Below are 26,156 nucleotides of genomic sequence, written 5' to 3' on the forward strand. Positions count from 1 at the left end.
TTAAAACCTTCACAACTGTTTTACATAAGCACATACAATTGTCTATGTTTCGTTCAGGGGGCCAATCAATCTGAGGATTAACATTTGAAAATACAATTTTTTTCCTGTTGCCTTAATTCAAGCGTACAGGTTACTTTTAAAGGAATTGAAAAAGCATTTGTACTTCAAAAAGCATCTACTGTAGAAACTTGGTGTCCTTCATTTTTTCCAAACTGAAACACTCATATCAAAATTAATCGATACACTTTTCTGATTAAACCCCTCTGCAGTCACTTGGAGCATTTTTAGTATATTAACAATACAAATCAATGAGTAAACCACAATTTTAACTTGGATCTGAAACATTTCTCAGTTCTAAAACACCTGAAATAAAAGTACTCCCACATTACATCAGTTCTGGTGATGAAAATTTGCCCTTACTGGATGTATAAATTACTATCAAAAATCTGGGATAAGAAATAAAAATTCATTGTTACAAAATTTATAAGAAAAAAACCCCAAAAAATGTATTTTTCTTTAACTTGTATTTCTTAACACGTACGTAGACGACTACATTTCACATTTCAGAAAACTGTGATATGGACAATGTACTTTTTTTCTAGTAAAGGAATCACCCACACCTGAACCCCCCCCCCACCAAACCTACAGGTCACCTGTATAATAATCTAGCAGCTCCTACCTGTTTCCACAGTTTCAATTCATCCCAGACAGGGAAAATAAGATATAAAATATGATAAACAGGTATAATATTTTAGACTGACAGCTTTACTGCACAGTTTTTTTCAAAAAAAAAATACACTGAGTAGCAACTTTATTAGGTACAGGAATGAAACCAGGTGTGGTCTTCTGCGGCTGTAGCCTATCCATTTCAAAGTTCAGCATGTTATGCGTTCAGAGATGCTCTTTTGCACAACACTGTTGTAATGTGGTTATTTGTGTTGCCTTCCTGTCGGCTTGAACCAACCTGACAATTCTTATTTGAGCTTGCTAACTAACAAGGTGTTTTCGCCTATAAAACTGCCGCTCACTGGATATTTCTTTTGTTTCTCACACCATTCTCTGTAAACTCTAGAGAACTGTTGTGCACGAACATCCCCCAGAAGATCAGCAGTTTCTGAGATACTCAAACCACCCCATCTGGCACCAACAATTATTCCACGATCAAAGTCACTTAGATCATATTTCTTCTCATTCTGATTGGTCTGAACAATAACTTAAAATCTTGAGCATGTCTGCATGCTTTTATACACTGAGTCGCTGCCACATGGTTGGCTGAAGAGATATTTGTATTAACAAGCAGATGTAGAGAAATGCCTAATAAAGTGGCCACTGAGTGTAGGCTTATTTCAGGTTCAACTGTTATTTCTTTTGATCACTTTCAGTTCTTTGTACCCAGGCTACCTTAAGCTCCATGTTAAAAACATTACACCAAATCTTTCTGAACCCTGCTACTGACTTAACCCCAGCTATCACAGGTCACACCATACTCTACCTCATCCTTGAGCCATGAGCAAAGCACTGAAAGTGATGCACCTCTTTAATTACTTAACAAATAAAACTTCCTTCAATTTGAAATAAACCAATTTTCAAAGCTCTGATCTACAAACCCAAATTCACTACATAAGAAACACTGTGCCTGAATATCCGACAAGCTTTCATGAAATTTTGTTGCTTTAATGTTACTTACCAGCCCCCAAAGAGCTCCTTCCGTGGTAGCGATGATAGTAGCAGCCCTTGGAGTGTTGTACATGAGTGCCAGCTCACCAAAGCTGCCGTGATTGTCATATTTGCCAACAAGCTGAGGCTGCCCACCCTTATTTACATATATATCATATGTACCTCTGTCAAAAAAATGCAAGAGAAGAAGATTTGAGGGTTTTAACATATTCATGCCCTGTGCATTTCATTCTTCAAGTTTAAACATTCCAACATTCAATGAGGTCTTTAGTAAATGTGCAACACATGCTGTCTTTTTGCAGGTATTTTTATATCCACAAACATTCTTCAGGGAATGAAAGCTTCCATGCATATCCTGTCTGTCTAATCTGTAACTCCAGACCTTTACTCTTAATTGCCTCCTCAGTTCAAGGGTGATTACTGATAGACATAAATGCTGTTGTCGTCAGTAATGTCAACAGTTAATAAATGACTAAAAATGTCTTTAGTGGCTATTTCTTTCATAGAGATCAACTAAAAATCACTGACTAAATTATTGAGGAAGCTCTTCCAATAGCACAGCAAACTGGTAAATTTAATCTTGTCATCCAACAATGCCTCAAGGATTCGGTGATCGGGTAAAGTACAGAGAACAGGTTTAAGAACAGCTTCTTTCCCTCCACCATCAGATTCCTGAATGGTCAATGAACCCATGAACACTACATTATTTTATATACACTGTACTTCTTATTGAAATTTATAGTATGTTTTGCACCGTACTACAGCTGAAAAACAACAAATTTTACAACACATGTCAGTGATAATAAGCTCGATTCTGATTCTGAGTGACTATGGCAGCTGAAAAGCTTCTGCAGCCAAAGATGAAGCTGAACAACAAAGTGAATCAGAGTGCCCTCACTCTGGAAGTCTGAAATTTAAATAGACTTTCACAGTGAACTAATGTATCAAATATAGATTGAAAACAGTGGTTTAGATTTTCTTTTGTTTGATTTTAATAAAAGAACGGTTCAGCAAAAACCTGAAGACCAACACATCTGACTAAAGATAGTTTCAGGAAAAGATATCGTTACCACACAAGTTAAGAAGGTGCATGGTGCGTTGGCCTTCATTTGTTGGGGAATTGAGTCCAAGGGCTGCAAGGTAATGCTGCAGCTCTATAAAAATCTGGTTAGACCACACTTGGGAGTATTATGTTCAGTGCTGATTGCCTCATTATTGGAAGGATGTGGAGGTTTTTGAGAAGGTGGAGAGGTGCTTTACCAGGATACTGATCAATTAGAGAGCATGTCTACTGTGGAAAGACTGAGAAAACTAGGGCCCTTCTCTTTGGAGTGAAGGGGAATAACAGGGGACTTGACAGGGGTGTATAAGATCATAATAGATAGAGTGGACAGACATCACCTTTTTCCCTAGGGCAGCAATGGCTAACACGAAAGGACATCATTGAAAAGTGATGAGGAAAGTATAAGGGGGATGTCAGAGGTAGGTTTTTTCTTTAAACACAGAGTGTGATAAGTGCATGGAATGCACTGACAGAAGTAGTGGTAGAGGCAGATATATGAGGGACATTTAAGTGACTCTTAGATAGGCACATGAATGAAAGAAAAAATGGAGCTCTATGTGGGAGCGAAGAGTTAGACTGATCTTGGAGTAGGCTAAAGGGTCAGGAGAACATCGTGGGCTGAAGGGCCTGAACTGTTCCCTGTTCTATCATGAAGCCAACAATTCAATCATCCCATCCTCACGTTCTCACCTTTGAATTTACAACAGAAAGTGACAAAAATAGGACACAATAAAACAGCCAATAAACCTCTCAAATACTGTACATTGTTGTACCTTCCATAATTCTGGCAATGCAAGTTTTCATTAAAAACAGCAGCTTATAGGTCATACATCCTTGCAGTGGTGTCAAGAAAAAAAGTGGATAAGTGTTCATCATTTAATAGCATCAAGGAGAAATTGGGAAAAAATAGTAAATACAAAATCATTAATAAGGTTTCTGTGCGTTGAGCTTCCCAATTTGCAAGCATAATGCAGAGCTTTAATATGAATCTCCAAGACGGCAAAAATGCTGTACAATGAAAACTCAGACCCAAGGTCCACAGACCCCTCAGGTAATGGTAGGGGTCCATGGCATAAAAGAAGGTTGGGAACCCCTAACTAGACCAATCTTACATCAACAGCTTTTAAATTTGTAATGATACAGGTTTCCAGAGAGCTGAATCTAGACATATTATACACCACAGCAGACTTGGCAACAAGGAACACCAATCGATTTGTGTGGGAAATGCATTTCCAGTGCAAGCCAATAAGTTGGTGGTGGGAGAGTTAGGGATGTTCACCTGTGGAAAGACAACAAAATACTCAACCCTGAACTCCATGCCAACAGTGCCAAATGTTGAGAACTGTAAATGCCAAGTAAGAACGGGGGGGGGGGGGGGGGGAATGACATTAATATCTCTTTCTGAGAGCACAAAATATCAAGTGACTTCCTCTTTTTCTAGGTACAATTATGGATACTGTGAAGACAATGGCATATTTTTAGAGAAATAAGGATAAGATCAGTCTTCATTACATTGTCACTGTCCATCATACTCTTCTGCCAATATTGGGTGAAGATATTAAATAATGACAGACAGCCAATTGTCTCATGCTAAACAGATAACAGAGACAGTACTGTGCAAAATTCTTAGGCACATGTATATAGCTAGAGTGCCTAAGACTTTTGTACAATAACAATACTGATTTTATGTATTGCATTGTACTGCTGTCACACAAAAAAAAAAGAAATTCATGACATGTGAGTGATGATAAATCTGATTCTGATATGGGTCTCTATTGTGGAGTGAGAGTGGGAAGGGGGAAGGGAGAGAGGAATCAAGGTTGGGAAAAGGATAAGAGAGAGGGGAGGGCGTGGAAAGCACCAGAGAGACCTTCTGTCATGATCAATAAACCACAACACGGTAGGTATATCGCTAAAGTCTGTTTTCTGGATGGTAAAGCTTTAAGATGAGGAGGGGGAGGCTTAAAGGGGATATCAGGAGTAAGTTTTTCCACACACAGAGTAGGTGGTATTTGGAACAAGCTGCTAACGGAGATGGTGGTAGCAGACATGGTAACAATATTTAAGAGTTAGCTGGACAGGTACTTGAATGAGCAAGGCATGGAGGAACATGGAATTAATGTCAGCAAGTGCGATTGGCACAATGGTCAGCACAGACACAGTGGGTTGAAGCCTCTGTTTCTATAACGTATGATTTTACAACCCATTGAATCAAAAGTGCGAAGGTGAATTTTATTCTGTTGAGCCTGCAGGTGACAAAAGGTTCAGCAAAGATTCAAATAAGGTCAAAAGAAGCTGTGGAGGTGAAATAACCAGATTTTAGTGAACAGATGTGATACTTAGCTCAGGATTAAACAGGATGCAAGGTTTCACACAATCTGAATTACATTAAAGGCACTGAATAAAAAACTCCAATCCACAGTTATTCATCTACAAGATCACCACAGATTATGCTCTTGACGTCATTGGCAATTTTGTGGCATGAAGGCATTAAAGCATTAAATGAAGAGCAGCTGTCTTTAACACTACCCTAGAAAACTAAGAGATAACACCTTCACTCAAATTGGAATTTCACATTAGCTGTTGTATGCTTTGCCAATGAACAGCAGAAAAAAAATGCTACACTTCTCTCATATAACGGAGTCCTGCTGTTTAAACAAGGTAATGGCTAATTTGACATCCAAGTTCCTTTACCGTGTTGTCTATGCATTGTTCATAATGAAACACACGAGGAATTTTACACTAGACAGTCAAGAATTGTATACTTTATTAAAATTAGTGACTGCTGATGAATATTTTCAAAACCAAAGGACAGTATCTATTGCACATTAACAACATTGGACTGAATAAAACAAAACAAGAAGATGGCTGTATTTAAAAATAAGAACAGAAAATGCTCAGGATATTCAACAGGTCAGGCAGCATCAATATAAAAACAAAGAAAGCTAATGTTTCAGTGACAGTCACTGAGAACTGCAGCACAGAAACAAGACCTTTGCCCCATCCAGTCCATGCCGAACAGTTCAGAGATATTAGTCAGAACTGGGAAAAGGGAAAAAACAAGATAGTTTTAAGCTGCAGAGAGGGAGGGAAATGACGGGCAGGACAAAGGGAATCTCCTGATAAGGTGAGGACAGAGTTGCTGTTGATGAAGTTAGTTGGTTGCTAGGTTATCAAGATTTGGCCATTGACTTGTGGCCAAATCAAGGCGGCAGGCCCAACAGCAAGGAATGTGCTGATGTTTGTATGATTTAAGCGCAGGGCCATATTGAAAAGGTTGGGTACAAGCCGAATTAAGGCAAAGGGGCCCAAGCCCGAGAGCAAGGAACAAGTTGATATTTGGCCATTGACAAAGTGAACTTGGGGTTGAATTGAAACGGAAGGGCCAGGGCCCAAGAACGAGGAACATTGGTTAGAACGATGGTTAGCCAATTTATGTGTAGGGCCAGATTGAAAAGGTTGGAGTGTCAGGGCCAGAGATGTTCAGCTCACTGCTCCACAAGGTCTACTCATCTCTGTGCTGAACTGAGGCTATGGCTCCTGGACTGGCTGCAGTGATGAATTGGCTTCATGGCAGTGGACTCACTTTAGTGAACTTAGTTCTGATTATTATTTGTATATTTTTTATTGTTTGCAAAATTTGTTCTTTTCTTCTGCACACTGTGTGTTTGACAGTCTTTTTAAATGGGTTCTAGTTGGTTTCTTTGTTTTTGTGGCTGCCTGTAAGAAGACGAATTTCAAGGTTGTACATAGTATACATACTTCAATAACAAATGTACTTTGATCTTTGGAGATATTGGGAAAAAACAATGAAACATTAACCTGGATTGTTGAAAATGGCCAGAAGGCAGGCCATGTGAGCAGAGAAAGGGTAAGAATGAGATAACGTGAAACCTAGATTGTATAAAATGGCCAGGAGGCCATGCCATGTGAGCAGAGAAAAGATAAAAATGAGATAATGTGACATGTGGATGACCTATAACAGATACGGTTCTAAATACAAAAGATTCTATAGATGCTGGAAATCCAGAGCAACACACACAAAATGTTAGAGGAACTCAACAGGTCAGGCAGCGTCTATGGAGAGAAATAAAGAGTCAATGTTTTTGGCTGAGACCCTTCATCACGTCTGAAACATCAACTTTTTATTTCTCTCCATAGATGTTGCCTGATCTTCTGAGTCCCTCAAGCATTTTGTGTGTGTTACTACGGCCAGTTCTAATGCAAACAGAGAAAGCATATTACCTGAAGTTGTTGAACTTGATAGGTCACGTACATGTGGAATGAGTTGATGTTCCTCAAGCTTACGTTAAGCCTTATTATAGCACTACAAGAGGCCACAGGTCAGAAATAGAGTTGGCTAGAGAATTAAGTGACAGGTTACTAGAAGCTTAGGGTAGCCCCTGCAGTTAAGCATAGGTGCTTAATCTGTGTCGTTTCCTCTGATGTAGATGACACAATGTCATAAACACCAAAAGCGATACATTAGATTTGAAGCAGTGCATTTGAACTGCTGCTTCATTTGGAAGGAGTGATTAGAAAGATGATGTTGTAGGTGCAGTTGTACAGTAAAGTCATCTGCAGAGCTTTTGGTTGGGAGGTCACAATAAGACCAGCAAAAGAGGAAGAGAATGGTCCCTTCACAATATTGAAAGGGGAAGGAATCATGTCATTGGTGATGGACTCAGAACCTGTATCCAGTCTATGGGTCACCCAGAACTTTTCGTTATCTGCCACAAGAAATTCTCCATCCTTTATTATAACAAGGCCCCATGTAAATTTGAAAAATAACACCTCATCTTCCATCTAGGTGCAAAGCATTCTTCCAGACTCATGATTTCAGGTAACTTGTTTTCTTTTTTCAGAATCTACAAACAACGCTGTACATCATGAATCTGCAATATTGCAAAATTTAACAATTTCAGGTAACTTGTTTTCTTTTTTCAGAATCTACAAACAACGCTGTACATCATGAATCTGCAATATTGGGTCAGTGTATTGATTTCTACCAGCACAATCTGATGTCCTGGGCACTGCTTTCAGTTCTGTAGCTTCACAGCCTATGTGATCCTTTGTTCCTGTCACCTCTAACTGCCCTTATTAATCTATTCGATGACACTGTTTACAGATTATCCCCATAGTAACTCTGGCTGATGACAGATACCTCTTTTATCCTAAGCCTTTTCCCACCTCCCTGTAATTCAAAGAATTGCTTGCTTTCACAATTTCACAGTTCTGATTAAGATTCCTCAAATTTAACTGTGTTTCTCTTTCCCTAGATGCCTCCTGACCTGCTGAGTGTTTCCAGCATTTTCTGCTTTCATTTCAGGTTTTCAGTATCTGAAGCTTACTTGCTTTCATTGGCAAGATTCAGAATTATTTTTGGACAATAGGATACAGAGAAAGGGAAAAAAAAGAGAAAAAAAAACAAGGAATGAAAGAGAAAGGAATAAGAGTGATATGGGGATGTGCAGAAAATTCTCTTTAAAAATAGTAAAGGGTTTATGATCTAGAACTCAATGGCACAGAGTCATGCTGCGCAGAACCCGGTTCTTTAGTCCAACGTCCATGCTGACCAAGGTGCTAACCTGAGCTTTTCCATTTGTCTGCATTTGGCCCATATCCCTCTAAACTTATCCTATATGTATAGGTGTAGCCATGGGCACTTGCATTGGGCCTTAGTTGTGCCTGCTTACATGTAATGGCCCTTGTCCAAACCTACTTTGACATCACTGTCAATTCTCACTCCACCACACTGATGACTGTGTTAGTGACAGGTCCTGCACTTATGCCAAACTCAGCAATTTTATCACATTTGCTATGAACTTCTACCCTACCTTCAAATATACCTAGTTCATTTCTGACACATCTTCCCTTTTTCTGGATCTCCGTGTCTCATCTCAGGAGATAAAACTATTACCTGACTTTCACTATAAACCCACTGATCCCTGAGATACATTTACTACACTTCCTTCCAGCCAATCTCTTGCAAGAATAGAATGCTTTCCTTCAGCTTTTCCATCTCCTCTGCATCCAAGTCCCCCTTTTCCAGGACATGTGAAATGTCTTCCTTTCAGGAAACTTAGCTTCAGCTCTCTATGCTTGATGGCGCCTTCATCTGCATTTCCATTTCTTGCTCTTCTGCTCTCACCCCACCCTCCCTTCAGTCAGAACAGAGCCAGAGTTCATTGCTAGAGTGACGAAATTTCAGAGCAGGGAGGTTATGCTGCAACTATACAGCGTACTGGTGAGGCCACATCTGGAGTACTGTGTGCAGTTCTGGTCTCCTTACTTGAGGAGGCTTTGGAGGCGGTGCAGGGGAGGTTCACCAGGTTGATTCCGGAGATGAGGGGGTTAGACTATGAGGAGAGATTGAGTCACCTGGAACCGTACTCGCTGGAATTCAGAAGAATGAGAAGAGATCTTATAAAGACATATAAAATTATGAAAGGGATAGATAAGATAGAGGCAGGAAAGTTGTTTCCATTTGTAGGTGAGACTAGAACTGGGGGACATAGCCTCAAGATTCGGGGGAGTAAACTTAGGATGAAGATGAGGAGGAATTACTTTTCCCAATGAAGCAGTGGAGGCTACCTCAGTAAATATATTTAAGACAAGTTTGGATTTTTGCATAGTAGGGGAATTAAGGGTTTGGGGAAAAGGTAGAAAGGTGGAGATTCGTCCATGGTCAGATCATATTGAATGGTGGAGTGGGCTCAACAGGCTGGATGGCCTACCCCTGCCGTATTTCTCATGTTCCCCAGACATTGCCTTTTGCTCAGCAACCTCCGCATCCAGCACATCATCCTTCATCATTTCTGCAGCTGCAACATGATTCCAGCACCAGCCACATCTCCTTTCCACCTTTTCCTAATTTGCAGAGACCACTCTTTCCATCACTTCCTGGTTTACTTATCTTTATTCACACAACACCTCCCCATCTCCCACAACTTCCCCTACAACTGCAGGAAATGCAGCCCTGGTATCTACATCTCCTCCCTCACCACCATCCAGACCCTAAATGCCCTTCCAGGTAGGCACACAGTCCAACTTTAACCAAGAACAGACTAGGTGACCGTTTTGCAGAATACCTGTGCTCAGTGGCCTTGTAGAGTTCACAGTTGCATGCGACTCTTCTCACTTCCACACCGACCTATCTGTTCTTGACCTTCGTCACTACGGGTGACACCAAACTCAATCAAGAAGAACAATGCCTCATATTTTGACCGGGTAGTCTCCAACCCAATGGGCATTGAGTTTTCCACTTCAAGTAACCAGCATCACCTGGGTTCCTTTCTTTCTCCTTCTAATCCACCTAAATTCACTCAGCCCTCCTTTTTCCCATTCCTACCAACTGCCGTCACCCAGTTTTGTTCCCCATCCTTCACTTGGTTCATCCTCCATCTCCCTAACACCCACACACTTACCCTGTAGGTCTCCTATCCCCACAGTCAACAGGTCCTTCTGTCTGTCACCCATCCCTTACCCAATCCCACTATTCCATATGAGATTCTAGTCGTTGCAGTTTCTTGTCTTCCCACTTACCACCTGCTAGAATCTAAACTGTGCCTACCTCCACCCAGCTCACCTGACTCCAACTGCCCATCATCCTTGTCCTCACTTTGTTCCAGCAACAGCTTAACTCACCCCTTCCTCTCACCTCCTTACACTAGCCAAAAACAAATCTGTGTTTATATGATTTCCGTGATCTTTATATTATTGAAAAGCAGTGAAGGACTTTTTGAAGCACATTTAGGGCGATTTAGTAAAGAGAGGAAAATAAATGTTAACAATAGCGGCTACCATGGTGCTGGGCTTGGCTTAAGAATGTGAGGATGAGAGGAAATTTAAAATGAGAAAAAATAATAGAGACAAACAATCAATTGTATGGGCAAGAGTACTATTAATCTGATCCATACCAATTGGGGTGGCACAGTGTTAGCACAACACTTTACACCACCACCCCTGGTTCAATTCCCACCTCTGCCTGTAAGGAGACTGTGCACTCTCCCCATGAACGAGTGGGTTTCCTCTGACAGTCCAAAGATGTACCGGTTGTTCGGTTAATTGATCATTGTAAATTACCCCCTGATTAGACTAGGGTTGAATCAAGGGAATTGCTCAGCGGTGCTGCTTGAAGGGCCAGAAGGGCCTATTCCCCGCTGTATCTCAATAAATAAATAAATAAGTGGTAATGTATGAAATGATAGAAGGACCTGGAATGATGGACTGAATATGCTTTTCATTCCAGGTTATTTTGAAGTGTTGATTTTGACATAACATTTACCTTAACATGTTTGTCAGATTCTTTTTCTGGTCAACATTCTCTCCAAAAGCACACACCAGCCCCTCAATTTGCATGGCAAGTATGGAAATATATTCCTAAGTCATTGCCAGTGTTATTTTACAACTGACTGCCAAATTATGATGAGAAAATGGGACATGGCAGCAACCTGCAGTTGCAGTTAAGTTAATGAACTAGTACCCAAAATTCTAGCTCACAGAAGAATGGGAATTTAAATTCAAGTGATTAAATTAACCTGATTCTACCAAAATAATGGCAAAAAGTATATCTGGTTCACTGATATAAATCATCCTTCTATAATGTGAGCTTTATATGATTTTCTATCTGCATCAAGTCTGGGTCCAGCAGCCAAGCTCCAGTTGTTAAATATTAAGTGGTAAGAATTAAGGCCAGGGCTCCTTTGCAGCACTACAAATGATCTAACAATTCTGCTATTTCATCAAGTACCAAATGCTTCAAAACTCTCAAACACAAACCGGAATGAGCGACTACTTCAATCTCCAAAGAATTACTTAATTCCACTTGACATGTTTCTTTTCAAAAAAGACTGACCTCATGTTTCCCCAGCTGTAGAACCGATACATGCAGATGTAGATCAAATAGTAATCTTAGCAGATAATTCACTAGCATCAAACTAAAGTGCAAAGCTCAAGTGGCTTAGAACTACCATTTCAATCTAAAAATAAAAGACTGCACTTTTAACCACTTCAGTGCATTCATTATCTTCCTAACTAGCACAGAGTGAAATTTACAATGTTAAATTTTGCCAGAAGTAGATGCCACAGATTCAAGACCCCTAATTTCACACAATAGGACTGACAGGTGAATGAAAAAATAACAGTGACTGCCTAACTGAAAAGTTTGAAGTACTGGCGCACTACAGTTCAAGTCCGAAATGTAGTTGGAGGCTACAGATGGCATGGATAACATAGCTATTTTTTATATCTTTGTGTGGCATTTGAGGTTTTGCATGATTTACTAAAACAAATCCATTCCTAATGCGTTTTAAAATGGGGGAGAGAAAGAAGGATAACGTCTGCAGGAGCCATTGCATCCCTTATCACTAACACTGCATGTATTGGTTAGGGTTACAAAATGTGTTACTACATACTTGTTCTCTTTATGCAACTGTAGTTTAACTCTTTACAATTAATTTCACAATCTTGTCGGTTTGTGTACTGTTTGCTATAACTGCATTCCGCCTCAGTCAATTTTAAGCAAATGTACTATGACAGAACTGAGATTTAGTTGGCATGAACAACTTTGTTGTCTATTATTGAGGACTGCAGGGTATTGGTCACTAAAATTAAAAACTTAATTCTTAAGCACGTACACTATCTTTGCATCATACCTTTCCAAGCTTCATCCATTCAACAAATTATTTCTTGGAAAAGGGACAAATGAATTGCAAGATTTCACCCAAGTTGTAATTCATGCTTTCATAGAACTCTGTAGTAGAGTCCCAGATTCCCAATTGCAAGATTTCACCCAAGTTGTAATTCATGCTTTCATAGAACTCTGTAGTAGAGTCCCAGATTCCCTCAAGTCTAAGAATTAACAAATGGTGTTGGTGACCTGGTTTGCTTCTCGGTCAATCCATGCTCTCAATTCATCAATTCATCTTGAATTGCTTCCAAGAGCTGCTGAATCACTTGTCCACTCGACTCGATGAATACTTGCAAAACAGAACCTCCTTGTATATCTGCAAATTTGAACCAATTTTTTGTATTCACGTCCAAATCAAAAAGCAGCATCTGCAGAATCTCTTCTGTTTATAGCTTGAATGTTGAGAGAGATTTGCAGTTAAAATACATAAAAATCAATCTGAAATCACACAAACTGCGAGCTATCAAGCAGTTCATCCCACTCACTCTATGTAATAAGGATGAGTCATGAATTGCTCTTATATGTTCCTGTCTATTCAATTGCATCAGACTGGAAATGTGAAACAGTGACCAAGAAAATCAAATTCTTGCGTTCAATGGAAAATTACATGTGCTTGTGGAGAGGAGATGAAACTGCTCCGAGCAGAAGTATCAAAGGGCCTATTACTGAGTCAATAGATGGTTGTCTTCCATGCAAAAGAAAATGTTGTGTACAAAATCGAAGGATAAATTTGTAATCAGTCAAAATACCTTATAGTCATAGTCGAAGTCATACTTTATTGATCCCGGGGGAAATTGGTTTTCGTTACAGTTGCACCATAAATAATAAATAGTAATAGAACCATAATAGTTAAATAATAATATGTAAATTATGCCAGGAAATAAGTCCAGGACCAGCCTATTGGCTCAGGGTGTCTGACCCTCCAAGAGAGGAGTTGTAAAGTTTGATGGCCACAGGCAGAAATGACTTCCTATGACGCTTTGTGTTGCACCTCGGTGGAATGAGTCTCTGGCTGAATGTACTCCTGTGCCCAATCAGTACATTATGCAGTGGATGGGAGACATTGTCCAAGATGGCATGTAACTTGGACAGCATCCTCTTTTCAGACACCACCGTCAGAGTCCAGTTCCATCCTCACAACATCACAGGCCTTACGAATGAGTTTGTTGATTCTGTTGGTGTCTGCTACCCTCAGCCTGCTGCCCCAGCACACAACAGCAAACATGATAGCACTGGCCACCACAGACTCGTAGAACATCCTCAGCATCGTCCGGCAGATGTTAAAGGACCTCAGTCTCCTCAGGAAATACAGACGGCTCTGACCCTTCTTGTAGACAGCCTCAGTGTTCTTTACTAATAATACATGCATAATTTCCTGAAAAACTCCAAGCATTCTACCTGTTTCAAACACTTGAAACAAAGATTTGGGGTGGGGGGAGCAGGGTTATCAAGTTAACAGCAAAAAATTTATGATCTTCCTGTCAGGTTTAAAATCAGTCTTTCAAGAGAAAGGCAATAAAGACAATATAGAACGTGGGCTAAAATTGGCATCATCGATCCAGATTGTCATGCTTGACTTTAGAGCAGCATTAACTGTTTTCAAATACTTTTACCTTGGTTTATGAAAGCATTCAAACCTAACAAGGCAGAGTCAGGAACTCTATTCATTTAATGGACAGCAATAATTCTGAGGAAAATAACCAAGTTTCAAGTAACAAATATTTTTCAATTGATTAATTCTATTTAAATTATTTGTGTTTTTATTTTACTTAATCTAAATAAAAGGTTTTAATAATAAACATGAGAAAATCTGCAGATGCTAGAAATCCAAAGCACCACATACAAAATGCAGGAGGAACTCAGTAGGTCAAGCAGCATCTATGGAAAAGAATAAATAGTTGGCGTTTCTGATCAAGATACCTCTTCAGGACTGGAAAAGAAGGGGGAAGATGCCAAAATAAAAAGGTGAAGTGAGGGAAAGGAGGATGCTAGAAAGTAATAAGTGAAGCCAGGTGGGTAGGAGATAAAGGAATCTGATAGGAGAGCAGAGCGAACCATAGAGGAAAGGGGAGGAGGAGGGGACTCCGAAGGAGTTGATAGGCAGGTGATTAGAAGAAAGAGCCCAGTGAGGAATAGAAGGGGAGGGGAGGTAATTTTTGTTTTAATTGGAAGGAGAAACCGATATTCATTCCATCAGGAAGCTACCCAGACGGAATATAAGGTTTTGCTCCTCCACTCTGAGGATGGCCCTATGTTGGGACAAGAGGTGGCCACGGGCTGACATGTCAGAACGGGAATGGGAATGGGAATTAAAATGTTTGGCCAACAAGAAGTTCCAATTTTGGCGGATACAGTAGAGGTGCTCAACAAAGTAGTCCCCCAATTTACAACAGGTGTCACCAATGTAGAGGAGGCCGCATCAGGAGCACTGGACACAATAGATGACAACAGATTTGCAGAGAAGTGTTGCCTCACCTTGAAGAACTGTTTGGGGCCCTGAATGGAAATGAGAGAGGAGTGCCAGGAGGGAGATTAGTGGGGAGGGATGAATGGATAAGGAAATCATGGAGGTAGCCATCCCTGTAGAAAGCGAAGGGGGGCTGGGGAGGTAAAGATATGTCTGGTGGTAGGGTACTAATAATATTTTCTCATTAATAGTAAGATTAATTTCTAATACCTTTTAGATTTTTTGTGAGCACTTCCAAACATCACACATATTCAAAGTCTGGGAGTGTAGCTTAGCCAGATGTCAAAACATTTATGGGGACAGAGTTCACTATTTTCAAGCATCAATCAGAAGACAAATTGTTGCTTCCAGGTAGCTTGTCACTCAACAGGTGGAACCATGGTTGTGTATCACCATTTTTATAAACCGAATGAACTGTCCCAAAAATTCTTCAAGTGCATACAACTTTACTTGTTTATACCTATCTAGATACAAATGTGTCTCCCCAGCTGTGCTCATAATAAGTTGCAAATTATTGCAAGATTTAATTCTATATTTCTATGAAATATAGAACACTTAGCACAGCAAATCTATGGTGGCTCACAGAGCAATCCCATTCTCCAACTTATTTCCCCATAACAACCTCAAAACATGAGTGGTGATGAGTCAGTGTACAGGAACAAGATAAGACTTCTGATCATGTCCTCAATGTCAACCACAACAACAAGTTCTCACTCAGCATCACGACAGAAATGATTGTTGACATCAGGAAGGATGGGAAACATGCACATTGGTTGAATAGTGGTGAAGAGGGTCAGCAGCTTTAAATTCCTGAGCATTATTATAACAAATGACCTGTCCTGGGTTCAGCACAGAGATGCAATCATAAGAAAAGTGCAGAAGGGCCTTTACTTTCTTAGAAGGTTATGGAGTTTCAGCATATCACTGAAGACTCTAGCAAACTTCAACAGATGTACTGTTGGAAGTATCCTGGCTCAATGCATCAGGCTCTGGTATGGCAATTCAAATGCAGAAGACCTTAAGAAACAGCAGAGAGGAGCAGACTACATCACAGGAACATCCCGTCCCACCATTGGTAAGTTCCACAGGAGATACTGCCTCAAACAGGTAACATATATCATCTAAGATTCCTACCATCCAGGCCATGCCATCTTCTTCCCCGGTTCAAAGACAGCTACTTCCCTTTAACCATTCAGTTACTGATCCAATCTGCACAACCCTAATCACTAGCTCAGAATATTAACATTATAACCACTTTGTACCACAATGGTCTTGTTCTACTTTTTGTATAATTTATGTTTTTCTGTTAAATGTTGTGTATTTGATGCAATGTGTCCCTGATGCAGCTGCAAATAAGCTTTTCATTGTACGTACTCATGCATATAACAATAAAGTAAGCTTCGGCTCCATTTGAATATTTGAAATTTTCATCAAAAACTTTATGCCCCTTTCTAGTTTGAAGTTACAAGATAAACAAACCTTGACCTCACATGAAGAGCCAATGGTTCAGCAAAACACATTGATATTTCACTATTCACAAACAAGAGAAAATTTTCAGTTCATGGGGTTCTGATGAAGGGTCTCAGCCAGAAATGACAACTGTTTACTCTTTTCCATAGATGCTGCCTGGCCTGCTGACTCTCTCCAGCATTTTCTCTGTGTGTTGCTTGATATTTCACTATTATCATCTACATTCCAATCACAGAGATGTTAAAATAATTGAGAATTCTATAGAAGATACAACTTTAACCTAGTGCCTGAAATGGTCAAGTTAGGCAAGACTACAAAGGCATAAGGCATATGGAGACATTCAGTGGGGCATTTTCTACTACATATACTAAACAAAAGACGATTGTTGAGTTTTATTCAAACAATGCAGGAAGTCTGAGCCCTATATAGAGGAAATTTTTGTGAACAAACAAAATATATGCAAATATGTTATCCGCAACTATAATTTACCACTGATTTTTTTTCACTACTGATCTTAGTGCAGTAACCGTTGAAAAGATCAGCACAACACCCTTTACTATGAAATGTTTTACTGTCAGGCAAGAACTCATGAATCACAATAATTACTACTTTTATTATTTCACATAATAGGGTAATTTTTTAAGCAATATCAAAAAGAGACTACTCATAGGAAAGGATTTTGGCTTTTCATGGCATTATAACCACAGACCCACAGAGACACTACTATATTAGGTACACCTTGTTCCATAACTTTAATTTAGTGGCTAGTTGCACAACTTATTAAGTGGACCTCTTTGTTCCCTCTCCAAGACCAGAAAAGTGAAATCTTAATAAAGAAATACTGGAAGGCAAGAGATGGGAAGGTAGTAAGAAGGCAGAAAACAATGACATGCCTTTAGGCATTGCAGAAGATGCAAACATAAACTAAGTTAGAATGTGTAGCTTAAATGGCCCAAATTTACCACAGGCTTCACATTGAAATTAAGCTCACCCCCTCACTATAGCCCCCAGCAACAAATGAAGATTTAGGCAGGCTGTAATGTATTCAAGCTTTTGAAGATACAATGCTAGATGGCAAAATGAGTCTACAATGATACACAGATAGATTAATAAAGTATGAAAGAAGGTGGCAGATAAAATGCAATATGGGAAGATAGGAGCTTATGCTCTTTATAGGAAAAAGTTTTTTGTATTTTATGAAGAGCCAACAGATATCAGGAACTGGAGCAACAAACAATCTGCTGGAAGAACTCAGCAGGTTGAACAACATCTGTGGGAAGAATGGAATTTCCAACATTTTAGGTCAAAAGCATGTACCAGGACTTGATACAGGATTTTGACCCTAAATGTCGCCAATTCCTTTCCTCCCACAAATGCTGCTTAACCCACTGAGTTTTTCTGACAGATTATTTGTTGCTGTGCTACTCTTTCTAATAATTTATTTTGTTTTGACTTTGAATTATCACCAGGGTGAGGGAGGGCATAATAATAGGTCTCTTGTTGGATCTCCCCAAGTCTGGACGAAGATTATTAGGAAGACATAGTTGTCAGAAGTTTCCAAACTAGAGTAAAAGTGTATAAAAAAAGAACTATGTATAAAGTGAGGCAAGAGAGGAGATTTCTGGGGTCTGGACAATAGATCCTCTCTAACCACAGGCAAGATCCCAGAAGACTGGAGAAAAGAATATAAAATAGAATAGAAAGAGAACACAGCACATTAACAGGCCAATCTGACTATGATGCTAGGTTGAAATAATTAAATGCCTCACTAAACTAATCCCTTCTGCCTTCACAATGCCCCTATCTCTCCATTTTCTGCACCTTCATGTGCTTATTTAAGAGCCACTTAAATGCCTCTAACATATTTTTCCTCCACTACCACCTCTGGCAGCATATTCCAGGCATGAAAAAGCTTGCGCCACATACCTTCTTTGAACTTATTCCCTCTCACCTTAAGTGCATGCTTTCTGGCATTAGATAACTCAACGCTAAGGGAAAATTATCAGCTGCCTGTCTATGCTTCTCATAACCATCTAAATTTCTATTAGGCTTCCCCTCAACCTCCGCTACAGAGAGAGAAAAAAAAAATAAGTCCATCTAATCCAGACAGCAAACAGCTTCAAACAGTCTCCAAAGCCTCCACATCCTTCCTATAATGGGGTAATCAGAATTAAAAGTAAAAACTCCAGAGAGGGCCTAACCAGAGTTTTATAAAGCTGCAACATAACTTCCCAACACTTAACTCAATGCCTCAACTAGTGCAGGCAAGCACGCCATAGACCTTACAACCTGAGCAGCTGCTTTAAGTGTAACTGTAGGTTTGGACCCCAAGATCCCTCTGTACATCAACATTTAAGTGTTTATGAAAACATGAGGCCTAATGTGGATCCCTACAAAATGGAACTAGTCGTGGACCACCAGCCAGAACAAGTCCCATTGACCACTACCCTCTGTGTTCTTTGAGCAGGCCAATTCTGAATGCAAAGGGCCAAGTTACTAAGGATCCCATGCATCTTAATCTTTTGGATGAGCCCATCATGAGGGACCTTTCAAATGCCTTAGCAAAATCCAAGCGGACCACATCCACAGTTTTATCTTCATCAATCACCTATGTTATCTCCTCAAAAAAAGACTCAATCAAGACATGACTTGCCCTGTGCACAATGGAATGCTGACATCCCTAATTAGGTCATGGTTTTCCAAATGCTCATAAATAGCCAATTTTAATCTTAGTTTACAAAATATATTGTAGCTAATGAAGGAACTTAAGCCTATGAGCCTCATATCAGTTGATAGGGAAATTATATGATGTGAGACATGAGTTGAGTGACGTTATCCAGAGGGATAACTTCACTTGCCCAATCACTGAACTGTTCTCAAACTATGGACTCACTTTCAAGAACTCTTCACTTCATACTCTCAATATTTATTTTTTATATCTTCTTCTTATTATTATTTTCTTTCTCTTTGTACTTGCACAGTTTGTTGCTTTTTGCACACTGGTTCTCTAGCCTGTTGGTGCAGTCCTTCATTGATTCTGTTATGGTTATTGGATTTATTGAGTATGCTTGCAAGAAGATGAATCTGAGGATTGTATATGGTGACATATATTTACTTCCAACTTTGAAATTAATGAAGGTTGTGAAGGACAAGATTTACACATATTTGGAAAAGTATAGACTTATTATGGAAAGTGAACATGGCTTTCTGGTGGGATGAAGTCAGAAATTTAATTTTTTGTTTGAAGAAGTGACAAATGCGACTGATGAGAGTAGGGCAATGGATGTTATGTATATGGTTTTCAGTAATGTACTTAACAAGGCACCTACATATCAGGCTCATCCAGATTAGATTATGTTACACAGGATCTACAAAATTGACTTGGCTCTAGAAACCAAAAAGGCAGTTGTGAAAGGGCGTTTCTCTGACTGGAAGTCTGTGACCACTGGTGTACAGCAAGGCTGAGTGCAGGGACTTGAAGAAAAATAGGTGGTCTGATTCATAAAGTCTGCAGATGGTACAAATATTGATTCTTAGACATAAAATTTAAAAAATCATATCTATTATGTCAAAGGTAAGCAAAATACTAATAGAGTTAATGATAATTGAAATACGGTACTATAGTTTCATAAATGAATAACTTAAATAGACTTGAGTCTTATAAGGCAAAATATAGCAAGCCGGAAACTGACATTTTAGGTAATACAGTATTTCCTATATTTTCTGTCTTTACTGCCTGAGAATTTATGGACTGCATTGCATCGGCAAATGAGTTGGAGGTAGGGAGGAGCATTTAATTCACAGTACTGGAAATTAAGTTAATATACTAAAAAAAAGGGCCAACTTAAAGACAGAAAGAGTACTTTTCCCAATGAGAGTAAATTCTCCAGGAAAAAAAAATAATGTAAATGGAAGCAATTACATTCCAGTTCTTTTCTTAAAAATCAATCATTGCTGCTTCTGCAGTGTGGTCACTGCATTTGAGTGAAAAGAAAATTGCCCAATCATCTCTATTCAGGTTGTCTGCTACAATCTCGTACTGTAAGCCTATTATTTCTTAGTTATTTAAAGCAATTTTCTATCTTTTGTATCAAATGCCAATGCTTTTCTGTCTCCCCACCCATCCCATCTTCATATTTTTACAGCTTTCATTACAATAAGCACTTGGTTTCTAAAATTTTAATTTGTTTACATTATGAGCCTTGGAAAAAATCTCTAATATGAATATAAATTGATGAATGTGCACAAGTATCAAATCAAAAGGTATAGCTACACTTTGTAGTTAGTGTGGGTTGACAGGTACAAACAATTTTTTTTGTTCCAAGAGGTGTGGTCTTAATTGTACAAGGAATTCATAGTCTCACAGGAGACAATTACACGTCGTAAAAGCAAAAGAAAAACGCTAGAGTCATTCTGTCGGTCAGGCAGCATTTGTGGCGAGAGAAACATGGATAACATTTTAGGAAGGTGCCCTTTCAGAAAGAATTGCACAAAATCTGCTTGATATTGAAAGATCTCCAGGAGACACCAAAACCCCCTTAAACTATTTTGTAAGTTAAGTCTGAAGTGACATTGGCGAGCTGCAATGAAAAGGTCAATCACTACAGAATTTGACTGAAAAATGCTATTGATCATACCAATCACAGATACAACATTATAAAGCAGAAACCAACAATTCATTCAAAGGACCTATTGAAAAACCTTTGTGATAGACCAACGTTAACTCAAGATGGCTTAAGTGATCACAAGATAAGTTTTAGAGACTGCAAATGGTATTTTTCTGTTTTAGTAGCTACATTAGAATGCTCCATTATCTAACTGCACTATTCATCATACATCTCCTTTATCAAACAACTGTCTTAGCTGCACATTAAAGGCCTCCGCAGCTTGGATATGCATATTCTATTGATGACTCCTTCGTGTCAAAGAGAAACTAGATCTCTACAAAAATAAATGAATTACAAATATAAAACAGTAAATAACTGATTGCATGTGTTCACCCCCGCCCCTTTATCATGATACACCAAATCATAACTGGTGCAGCTAACACACACAAACTGCTGGAGGAACTCAGCAGGCCAGGCAGCATCTATGGAAAAGAGTACAGTCGACGTTTCAGGCCAAGACCCATCAAGCAAGAAGGGTCCTGCTGAAGGGACTTGGTCCGAAATGTTGACTTTACTCTTTTCCATAGATGCTGCTTGGCCTGCTGAGTACCTCAAGAATTTTGTGTGTGTTGCTTGGATTTCCAGCATCTGCAGATTTTCTCATTTGTGATTGGTGCAGCCAATTGGTTTTAGAAGTCACATAATTAGTTAAATGGAGATCACCTGTGTGCAGTCAAGGTGTTTCAATTGATTGTAGTAAAAATACACTTGTATCTGGAAGGTCCTGCTGGTGAGTCAGTATCCTGGTAAAAACTACCCAATAAAGGCAAAAGAACACTCCAAGCAACTCTGCGAAAAGGTTATTAAAAAGCACAAGTCAGGAGATGGATACAAGAAAATTTCCAAGTCACTGAATATCCCTTGGAGTACAGTTAAGTCAATCATCAAGAAATGGAAAGAATATGGCACAGCTGTAAATCTGCCTACAGCAAGTCATCCTCAAAAATCTAAGTGATAGTGCAAGAAGAGATCTAGTGAGAGAGGCCACCAAGAGACCTTTGACATCTCTGGAGGAGTTACAAGCTTCAGTGGCGGAGAAGGGAGAGACTGTGCATACAACAACTGTTGCCCAGGTGCTTCATCAGTCACAGCTTTATGGGAGAGTGGCAAAGAGAAAGCCACTGTTGGAAAAAAAAACACACACATGAAATCTCGGCTAGAGTTTGCCAGAAGGCATGTGGGAGATTCCGAAGTCAGCTGGAAGAAGGCTCTATGGTCTGATGAAACCAAAATTAAACTTTTTGGCCATCAGACTAAGCACTAAGTTTGGTGTAAGCCAAACACCACGCATCATCAAAAGCACACCATCCCTTATGTGAAGCATGGTGGTGGCTGCATCATGCTGTGGGGATGCTTCACTGTAGCAAGCAATTAATGGCTTGTGAGGTAAAGGGTAAAATGAATGCTGCAAAATACAGGAAAATCCTGGAAGAAAACCTGATGCAGCCTGCAAGAAAAATGCAACTTCGGAGAAGATTTTTTTCCAACAAGACAATGAGCCCAAGCATAAAGCCAAACCTACACGGGAATGGCTTGTCCAATTGAGGATTTGTGGCTGGACTTGAGGACTGTTCACTCACAATCCCCATGCAATCTGACAGAGCTTGAGCAGTTTTATAAAGAGGAATGGGGAAAAATTGCCGTGTCCAGATGTGCAAAGCTGACAAAGACCTATCCACACAGACTCAAGGCTGTAATTGCTGCCAAAGGTGCATCTACTAAATACTCACCTGAAGGGAGGGGGACTAATTATGCAAGCAATTACTTTGTGTTTAATAATTGTAATAAATTTAGAATAATTTGTATAAATTTGTTTTCCCCTTGACGTAAAAGAACCTTTTCTGTTGATCAGTGTCAAAGAAGCCAAATTAAATCCACTGTGGTTCAACGTTGTCAAACGAAAAAACATGAAAATTTCCGGGGGGACGGGGGTGAATATTTTTTTATAGGCACTGTACATATTTTGGCAATTGATTTACTTTGACTTGACATAACTTGACATCAACCTGATTTCAGACAATTCAGCAGCCCAAAAGAAGTGGCAAATATTTTCAATACCCTATGGGATTTTTATTGAATTTCCCCTTAGTTTCTCAAGACATCATGTAGTATCATACTTAATTGGTCTATATCCACACTATTCATACTCAACATTCTAAAAATCATCTTGTCCTTAATGTTCATCATTGATGCATTCGAATGTACTTGGCAAAACAAATTTGTAATAGTATTTTCAATATATTGGCAGAATGCTTCAGCTTACTTAGAGTGGATGTGAAGAGAACGTTTCCTATAGAGGGGAATCTAGGATAAGAGGGCACAGCCTCAGAATACAAGAATTTCCATTTAGAACAGAGATGAAGAGGAAATTCTTTAGGCGGAGGGTAGTTAATATGTGGAATTCATTGCCACAGATGGCTGTAGAAGCCAAGTCATTGGGTCTACTTAAAGTGGAGGTTGATAGCTTCTAGACTAGGAAGGACTTCAAAGGTTATGAGAAGAAGACAGGAGAATGGAATTTTGAGAGAGATAATAAATCATCCAATGGCAGAGCTGACTTGGTGAGTCAAAAGGCCTAATTCTGCTCCTATGTCTTATGGCCTTATGGTTTTTCCTTCAGGGCTCTTCTTTAAAATATCAAAACATTTTCTCTATTTATTTGCAAAGACAAAGTCATCAACTCACTGAATTACAGTACCAACAGAAAATGCAGATATGATAAAACAGCACAATTACAAAATTAATTAAGCAAACTATTCTGACAATACATCATCTGCATTTATAAGATTCCAAGGATACGTCTCCATTTTAATGGCAGTTAGCTTCCCTTCATAGGCTGTACTAAAACTACAGACATGCTGGCAATATAGCAGATTGTGTTTCATATAACATTAAGAGATGAGGTCAAAAATTCAAAGTTCAAGGTAAATTTTATTATCAAAGTAAATATATATCGCCACATACAACCCTGAGATTAATTTTCCTGTGGGCATACGCAGCAAATCTATAGAATAGTAACTATAGCGGGATCAATGAAAGATCAAGTAGAGTGCAGAAGACAATAAACTGCGCAAATGCAAATATAAATAAATAGCAAGATATAATGAGAACCTGAAATAACAAGATAAAGAGTCCTTAAAGTGAGATGATTGGTTCTGGGGACATCTCATTACATAAATGTAGTTACCCCCTTTGGTTGACAGGTAGTAACTGTTCTTGAACATGGTGCTGCAAGTTCTGAGGCTCTTGTACCTTCTACCTGATAGCAGCAGTGACAGAAGAGCATGGCCTGGGTGGTGAGGATCCTTGATGATGGAAGCTGCTTTCCTGCAACAGCGTTTCATGAAGATATGCTCAATGCTTGGGAGCACATTACCTGTGATGTACCGGGCTGAATCCACTACCTTTTGTAGGAGTTTCCGTTCAAGGGCATCGATGTCCCATACCAGGCCGTGATGCAGCCAATCAATATACACTCCACTACACACCTACAGAAGTTTGTCAAAGTTTTAGATGTCACGCCGAATCTCCAGACTCCTGAGGAAGTAGAAGTGCTGTTGTGTTTTCTTTGCAATTACATTTATGTGATGGGTCTAGGACAGGTCTTCTGAGATAGTAACACCCAGAAACTTAAAGTTACTGACCCTCTCCACCTCTGATCCTCCAGTGAGGACTGGCTTATGTCTATGGCCTTACTTATCACAAGTAATGTTTATACTCCGATAGAGGAGTTGCCTCATATTTAGATTTAACTTTCTACTTTTTCATGTTGTACTAGCCTAGAATATCCCCTTAAATGTACCCATGCTATTTCAAGCTCAAGTGGGGTAGAAATTCCCAACTTTTTTGTATTTATTCATTTATCACACTTGGGCACATCCCTAATTACCCTAAAAAGGTGTTGAGCCACCTTATTGAACCTTTAACGTCATTCTGATGAATATTCCACAATGCCTTCAGGTAGGGAGTTCCAGGACTTGACCTGGTGACAATCTAGGACCAATGTCTCTGAGCTTAGATGACATGAAACTCAAAAGCAGCCCCACATGTAGTGATGCTCCATATTGCTAGCTGGTTTTGGAACATATTTTCACTTGCAGGAGAAATGAAAATCAGTGAACATAAATGACCATGAATATTGAGGAAGTATTGCGTGCAGCTCAGTGCCATATACCGTAAAACAAATGCCATGGTCCACTCTGCTCTCCACCTATCATCTCCTAGCTTATTACTTCATCACACCCTTTCCTCATCCACCTGGCTTAACCTATATCTGTTCTCCTCTCATTCCCCCACCACCTTATTATGGTGTCTGGTGAGGATGTTCTACGACTCTGTGGTGGCCAGTGCTATCATGTTTGCTGTTGTGTGCTGGGGCAGCAGGCTGAGGGTAGCAGACACCAACAGAATCAACAAACTCATTCGTAAGGCCAGTGATGTTGTGGGGATGGAACTGGACTCTCTCACGGTGGTGTCTGAAAACAGGATGCTGTCCAAGTTGCATGCCATCTTGGACAATGTCTCCCATCCACTACATAATGTACCGGGTGGGCACAGGAGTACATTCAGCCAGAGACTCATTCCACCGAGATGCAACACAGAGCGTCATAGGAAGTCATTCCTGCCTGTGGCCATCAAACCTTACAACTCCTCTCTTGGAGGGTCAGACACCCTGAGCCAATAGGCTGGTCCTGGACTTATTTCCTGGCATAATTTACATATTACTATTTAACTATTTATGGTTTTATTACTATTTATTATTTATGGTGCAACTGTAACGAAAACCAATTTCCCCCAGGATCAATAAAGTATGACTATGACTATGACTTTAACTTTCCTTTCTAGTTCTGATGAAGTGTCTTGGTCCAAAAAGTCGATTGTTCGTTCATTTCCATAGATGCTGCCTGACCTGCTGAGTTCCTCTAACATTTTGTGCATGTTACTGTGAATTTCCAGCATCTGCAGGATCTCTTGTTTATGTGTGCTTGATTGGCATCCCATCAACTACCCTAAACATTGATTCCCTTAATCAACTGGATTGATTCCTGCATTTATTTGTCCCGGCTGTTACAACAGCACCTGCAAGCTTGGAAGGCACTGTGGAGCAGTCCTGACAAGTAA

General features: G+C 39.6%; 1 protein-coding gene across 2 annotated transcripts in view; it reads right to left on the bottom strand.

Moving 5' to 3' along the window:
- Positions 1 to 26,156, bottom strand: part of prkar2aa (protein kinase, cAMP-dependent, regulatory, type II, alpha A) — a 355,118-nt gene that overhangs the window by 34,604 nt on the left and 294,358 nt on the right. For both annotated transcript variants that reach the window (XM_072280287.1, XM_072280285.1), the window contains one exon: positions 1,688 to 1,841. In XM_072280287.1, coding sequence (XP_072136388.1) covers positions 1,688 to 1,841 — 154 coding nt within the window. The remainder of the gene's footprint in view (positions 1 to 1,687; positions 1,842 to 26,156) is intronic.

Source organism: Mobula birostris, chromosome 16 (assembly GCF_030028105.1).
Source record: "Mobula birostris isolate sMobBir1 chromosome 16, sMobBir1.hap1, whole genome shotgun sequence".
Lineage (NCBI taxonomy): Eukaryota > Metazoa > Chordata > Chondrichthyes > Myliobatiformes > Myliobatidae > Mobula > Mobula birostris.